The sequence below is a fragment of the Brienomyrus brachyistius genome, chromosome 13 (assembly GCF_023856365.1).
Source record: "Brienomyrus brachyistius isolate T26 chromosome 13, BBRACH_0.4, whole genome shotgun sequence".
Lineage (NCBI taxonomy): Eukaryota > Metazoa > Chordata > Actinopteri > Osteoglossiformes > Mormyridae > Brienomyrus > Brienomyrus brachyistius.
The window spans coordinates 24,795,290-24,802,569 of record NC_064545.1 but is presented as its reverse complement, the minus strand read 5'-3'; the positions used below and the strand labels follow the sequence as shown (position 1 = coordinate 24,802,569).

At 43.7% G+C, this 7,280-nt stretch overlaps 1 protein-coding gene across 1 annotated transcript; it reads left to right on the top strand.

Moving 5' to 3' along the window:
- Positions 1–1,914: 1,914 nt before the first annotated feature.
- On the top strand, positions 1,915–7,237 carry si:dkey-29p10.4 (E3 ubiquitin/ISG15 ligase TRIM25). Its single transcript, XM_048973065.1, has 7 exons — positions 1,915–2,214; positions 3,166–3,527; positions 4,044–4,139; positions 4,349–4,597; positions 4,973–4,995; positions 5,586–5,731; positions 6,205–7,237. Exons 1-7 carry the CDS (start codon positions 1,962–1,964, stop codon positions 6,756–6,758), a joined length of 1,683 nt encoding a protein of 560 aa, XP_048829022.1. The 5' UTR covers positions 1,915–1,961; the 3' UTR covers positions 6,759–7,237.
- Positions 7,238–7,280: the final 43 nt, after the last annotated feature.

The following is a 7,280-nucleotide window of genomic DNA, read 5'->3' as shown; positions in this document are numbered from 1 at the left end:
TGCGATTTAGCATGTTGAAAAGTGATTTCATTTTCACATTTTTATAATTCACTATTCCTATATGGATCCTAATGAACATCTTTATCATGTTCAACAGGTCTTCGTGAAAGTTTGCCCTCAGTAATTATGTTGGAAGTTATGCTCATTGAATTGAATTCATGACAGATATTTGATTAACGTTAATAAAATATAATAATATTATAAATATAATAAATATAATAAACATAAAAATTGTCCAAAATTTTGTGGACAGCTTCTTAAAATAATTGTGGTTACCTTATACGATGTGTCACATCTGTATCTCAGACTTAAGGTTCCTATAGATATGCACATACACAGTACTGTGTGAAAGTTTTAAGCGACAAAAAAAATCTGTTTATCTACATCTGTTCGAGCATTAGATTATATAGACATAAACAGTAACACAATAAAAAGTGACAAGAATTTCTGCTTTTCTGTAAAAGTTACATCACTTGAAAAAAGTTGTGCTGGTGGTGCACTGAGTACACCAAATACTGAGGTATATTCGGTACCCCGCAGGGACATATTGAGAGGCACAAGCTCAGCCTTTGACTCATATTTAAGAGGCATTCAGTTCCTATAAAAGGAGACATTTCAAATAGTTTAAACAAAGAGGTAGGTGCTCAGTCACCTCAACACCCCCCCCCCCCCCCCCCCCCCACTGCATGTGCCGGGGTATATACAGTATAGATGATAACTGGAAATACTAGGATGACTCGAGGAGATGATTTTACACGGGTAAGCTGGCACACTTCACCAGGCATGAGAAGTATTCTGTGATCTTGTAGGACATGTTGTAGTTAAGAAATGCAACTAGTTGACCCTAATATCTGAAGGATCATAAAGCCAGGAGTGACAAACACTGGCAAAGTGTTTTACGGAGCAAACACAAATTTGAAATATTTTGTTCGTGATGAACACAAGTTAGTAAGAAGTACATTGATTCCCGTCAGCAGCTTCTTGTGACTTTTCATCGCCTGAGATGTATTTCAAAAATGGTAGAGAGGACCCAGTCAAAACTGGTGGAACAATGGGTACCGAGTAACATAATCAGGTTTCGATTCATCGTGGCACACCTTCAGGAAAATGACTGACATAAACATCATCTTTCAAAGTGATAATGACCTCGACCACAAATACAGTTGACACCTACTATGAAAGGAACTTTGCAGATGGAACATCTACAGTGTTAGATCGCTCAACCCACAGCCCTGATCTCAACAGAACTGAAGCTGTGTGAAGCTCTGTCTGGTCGCTTGGACAGCAAGAAGAACAAAAAGCAGCCAAAGGCAGAGTACTTGGTGGCAGCACTGAGCACAGTGCCCCTCGGGCAGCATGCCAGGTCATCGCGCACACACAACGTGGGGTATTAGCCTAAACGCCAGTCTGATCTTGGACAGGATGCCTTACCGTCGTAGGGAACATAATCACAATCACAAACGATGTTAACACCTGTTCACCTAAGCATATGTTTTTAGAGTTTGTTTAACTGGTTTGCGCTGGGCTGTTTGGGGCAACCTGACATACATTTTATAAGTGAAATATGTCACGTTGGCTTGGAAAACGCTTAGCATAAATAAGGTGGTAGGAGTCCTGTATCACATTTGTCTCAAACCCGGAGATCTGAGGCGCTGAAATCCCGCTTCTATGACTATGGACCTTGCATTGGATCTTCGATCTTCTCCCCCTGTAGTGTGAGTTTCCTCGCACAGTCAAACGACATGCATTAGGCCACTTGTAGTCGTTTGAAAGAATATGTTACAATAAGTATAGTTTTAAAAATAATTGCGCGCCTTATTCTTTCCATGGTGTATTGAAGATCCTGCACGCAGTTTATTCCGTGTTGTATCTTTAAGAGAATAGAAGATCGACGTCTAAAATTAGGCTCCACCTTCACTTTCACTATCTTTCGGTTTGAACTACCCAGCGGTGGCAGTTTAATGGCTGGAATGGGGGCTGCGATGGAAACTGCGGCTGACGTTCGCCCCCCGACGTGCCCTGTATGTGGCCATAGTTGTAGCGAGCCCAGCACGCTGAGATGCGGCCACTGCTTCTGTACCAACTGCATCCAGGAGTTATGGAGCGGCTCCCCGACGGGCCCCTACTACTGTCCGGAGTGCAGGGACGAATACAGGAAGCTGCCCGCTTTCGCGAGGGAGGACGTGGATCCGCCGCAGCAGCGCAACGTTGCAGGTACTATACATACATATAGGTACGGGGAAACATTTATAAAGTTCTGCCTTTGGCTATATATATATCAACTTACGACGACTCAAAACTTTTCTTTTTCAGAAATACCTGACGTAGAACTTCTATATTCTTACTCGACTCTTTTTCTGGTGTGTGTATAAAAACAAAAAAAAAATTCTGCACTACTCAACGGAGTTCTCAGAGATAGTATTCATAGCTTGGGTCCTTATTGAGCTAGCATCGGAAATTCATTGCAGAGTCTCAAAGCACTTATGTAAGTCGCTCTGGCTAAGGGCGTCTGCCAAATCCTGTAAATGTAAATGTAAATGTAAACTTACCATTACATCCCAAAGGTAATTGTTCCTTTGGAACATTTGCTTAAGGATTCAATTATAGGTATTGTATGCAGTGAGACTATAACCTGCATTAAGGAAATTAGAGGTGAACTCCCCCATAATAAAAACAGTAATAGCAATAAAATAATGACATGTGAAATACCGATTTCATGTTTGTTATTCATCGATGAATCATGATGCATCTTTTTCCTCAAGTAGTGACTATATTTGTCCATGATTTGAACTTCAGTAGTGAGTTATTACTAAGCGTTAGGGTCCGCTTAAGTAAAGTGATACCGAAAAAGATAATAAATGTTAAAAATAAGCAGCAGAAAGCTATACAAAAAAATAAAGGAAAAAAACACAGATGTGCAGCAGAAATGCATGTATATGTAACTGGAGCCAGTTTTATAAGGTTGTAGATGTAGGAAGATATTCATGATCTAGAAAAAGCAAAATATATATTTTCTTTAATGAATTGAAATTATTAGGAAAATTACAATTATATTTGATGGTAAGATCTGTAGTTATAGAAAATTGTACAGTAACTATGCTTGATTAGTGTTTCTGATGGGAAATTTCTTATTTTTTCTTGTTCATTTGCTGGACCAAACTGAAGAGCAGGGATATGAATTTTCAGCCTCTCCTGCCAGCTCACCCACCGCTGGTGGCCCTGCAGTGACCTGCCATTACTGCCCCGCCACTGCAATGGGGCGGCCTGCGGCCATGACGTGCCTGGTGTGCGGGGCCTCCATGTGCGTGGAGCACCTGCAGCCGCACCTGGAATCGCCCGTGTTCCAGAACCACCCGCTGGTGGAACCCCTGGCGGACATCTCCCAGTGGCGCTGCCAGGAACACCAGGAGATGAACAAGATCTTCTGCCGCGACTGCGGCACTTGCGTGTGCACCGTGTGCACCGTCATCGGGGTCCACCGTGGCCATGCCTGCATCAGTGTCTCTGAGGCTGAGAAGGAGCTGAGGGTAGGTCAGGATAGAGAGGAAGGACTCGGATACCTGAAGTGTGTGCTGGCTAACAGGTTAATCACAGCCACGGTGGCCTCTGTAGCGCGTCGGCCTGTGAGTGGTTCACGGCCCACAGCTGACTCTCCTAGAAAACTGCTTTTGCTGGCAACTCCATTCCTCCTGCCTCCGCATCAGTGCGCACCTTCCTCCTTCTCCTCCAAAGCCCTGGTCTTGCTTCTCTTCCATGCTGTAAGGTATGGACCTTCTGTCTTACACCATCCCTTTCCTGCTGTGTCGGCGCTGCTCCGGTGATACGACTTGCGGTCGCGCCAGCAGCTTATTTGACACTCTCTGCTGGTGGGCAAAAACAGGTTCTGTTTGGCCTGTAGTTTATTTCTGGTTCTGTCATCTCCTGTTTTAAGTTATGAATAGCACAATATTATTTGCAGAAATGTTACATATCGAGATATCGCGCAGCCCTAGTATCTGCGTTAATGTCTGCTTTAATGAATGTGCTTCCACTTCCGTTTTCAGGAGAAGTTGAAAAGTCAGCTGAAGACGGCGCAGAAACAAGAGAGAGTAGTGCGGAACAGAGTCGATTTGCTCACACAGAAGAAGGAGGATGTTCAGGTGAGCAAGAAGAGACCTGGATGAAGGCACGGATCGTGATGGTGGGATTGTACCGTCCTTTTCGCTGCCCATCATTTTTTGTAATTCTTACTGTCTTTTTGACACTAATTTGAAGGATACACATAAGGAATTCAATGTGTATACATGGCAGTGGTGAGGATAGTGATGGAGATGATAATCGGTGGTGTGCATCTTCCGTGGTCCGTCAGCTGCTTCTGGACAGTGCTAGAAGCAGGGTGCAGGAGCAGTACGCGGCCATGCGAGAAGCTCTGGAGCTGGAGGAGCTGCAGGCCGTGCAGAGCCTGAACCGGGAGGAGAGCTGGGTGATGGGCTGCGTCGGGCAGAAGCTGAGCCTCCAGACGGACCTCCTGAAGGACATGCAGCTTGCTGTGAGCAGCCTGAAGAAGCTGATGTATGACAAGGAAAGGTCCCGTATGCAAGACCAGGCGTTCATCACGGTATGGAGCGGGGGCTTCAATTACAGAACAGCAGCAATGCTGTCTATGGAAAACTTGGGTTCCTTTGGATGGTGAACAGAGTCATGGGGATGCAGGATGGAACAGGAAGGTCTGTAGGCATCCTTGAGATGTGTCAGGAAGACAATCCCCATGTAGTACAAAAATAGCTTAAACGATAAATGTGAGAACGGGGCGATTGCTGCCGGTTGCTCCTTTAACAAATACATTTCACTTATACTATTAATAAAGTTTTTCTTTTACAAGAGAATTGAGGGGTCTGAGTGTCACATGGTTTTTTAAACTGTGCCTGATCATCAACATGCAGTTAAATCACTCTGTATATAACAATTTTAAATTATCTTTGGTTTCCAACAGGAGTACAACAAGATAACAAAAAGGTAAGAAAATTTATATTTTAATCGATGACTTACTGACTGGAAAATGTGGGCACTACTATGTGGGTACTACTGTTATGACGATACAAAAAAGAGAGACATAATTCACTATTCTTGTGCAACCAATAGGACGGACCTCCCTAATGTGACGTCATTCTCTTTGATATGTAATCGCAGTGTTGAAATGACAATGTGTCTGTGCCCCCTGCCTGCGGATTCTAGAATAGTCTCCATGCTGCTTTAATATATATTTACTTGATTATTTCTGGTTGAATCATGTTACACTACTTTCAGCAAAGAAATCATTCCCTAGATGTTTGTTCCAGAACACAGGTTGGGAGCATACAGTCTGATAGAGCGCACGATGTCTGCGAATATTCAGGGAAATCAACAATAACCATTGAATACCAGCTGCATATTTTTGAATCCACCATAAATTTTAAATGGAAAAAAACTGAACCCGGATGACTTTTTATATACAATTTTATTGCTTTCAACCTGTTATTTAAAAAAACAAAAACAAAAAAACAGATGTAAGAAACATTCTGTCTTGTTTTACCGCGAGACATTTTCGATTTGCGGTCCTTTCCCAGCCTGAGTGGAATACCCGAGCCGGCAGAGGACTCCGAGCCTGATGGGGTGGACAAATATCGGCTGCAGCAGTTGCAGGCCTGGGCCGCGCGGAGGGTTGGGGAGGTGAAGCTGTCGATGCCCAGCAGGGATGCTCTGCGTCTGCTCTGTGAGACGCTTCTCATTTCAGCTATTTCTCATTTATCTTATCATTGCATATATTTGTCATTTATTTGACTACTTTGCAGGGTGGTTTTCATAATGTGCCACCAATAAGGATTCATTAATACAAATATAAATGCACACCTTATAGTATTAAGCTCATTCTGTATTTTTTGTTATTTGTTTCTGCATTTCTTTATCATTACGCTCACATAGATACACGCACACATATAAAATTCTTTCTGGTTCTGATCTATATGAATAGTTTTTTACTGACTCTAACTCATGCCACATATGCTGACACAACATTAAACCCAAAAATGTGCAGGGCTCTGGCCCCCCAGGACTGGAGTTGGGCACCCCTGCTGTAGGGTATTCACAGAACATGGACCCAAAACACTAATCCTGATTACTGACCTTTTTTCACTCATGAATGTCATTGGATGACTGCATGTCCCTCGTACATGTTTCCTTTCACAGATGGGACTGTTCCGTCTCTGAACCCAGATACAGCTCATCCGAAACTGGTGCTGTCTGAGAAGAACAGGAAGGTGACGTACAGCGAGGACCCGCAGCCGTACCCCGAACTCGCGGCTCGCTTTAGCGTCTTCCCACAGGTGCTGGGCAGCCGGTGTCACGAAGCGGGCCGGGTCTACTGGGAGGTTGAGGTGTCGAGCGAGGGCCGCTGGAGGGTGGGAGTTTGCGAGGCACTGATCGAGCGGAAGGGAGGTGACAACCCCAGCCGACTGGGATACAACCGCCATTCCTGGTGTCTGTTTGGGGAGCGGAATAAGGTGGAGGTCCTGCACGACACGGTGACTACCCACCTCGGGGACAGCAGTCCACAGAGGGTTGGGGTTTACCTGGATCTGGAAGTGGGCTCCCTGTCCTTCTACAGCGTCACCGAGGGTGGTGACCTAGCCCTACTGCATAGCTTCCAGCACACGTTCACACAGCCACTCTACCCCGCGCTGGCGGTCTCTAAAACACAGCTCACCTTCTGCAATCTGTTCCAGCCGACTGACGACGACTAGAAGTCAAGGCTGCACTGTGCCAAACGTGCGGAGCCTCGGATGTGTCCTGCGTCACGTAAACTACAGAACATTTGGAAAAGGATTTTGAGGGCAATACTGTGTTTTTACTATAATCTTCATAGTTCATTAGCTATAATACTTCTGGAGGTAAAAAGCACAAGACATATTACTTAATTTATTTACATAATTATGTAATTATCTTTGCAATTATGTAAAGGATATGTTACAGATTTGAGTGATTTTACACCATCTATTCAGTAAGCCACAGTAAATCTATACTTTTGAATTTCTTTCCTACCTTATTAGCTTTACACATAAAAAATGCTAATTCATCCATTTAATCAGGTGATTTTTTTTTAGGGATTTAACTTCATGTTGCTGATCTTGAATTATTGCAATAATGAACTGGACTCTTTATTTGCACCGAATGATCTGTTCGACGAGGTCATGGTTTTCATTAAAAACCTTATGAACTTCAATGAGGTAAATTTATATTATTCCTTCAGAAATACACACCAAGGC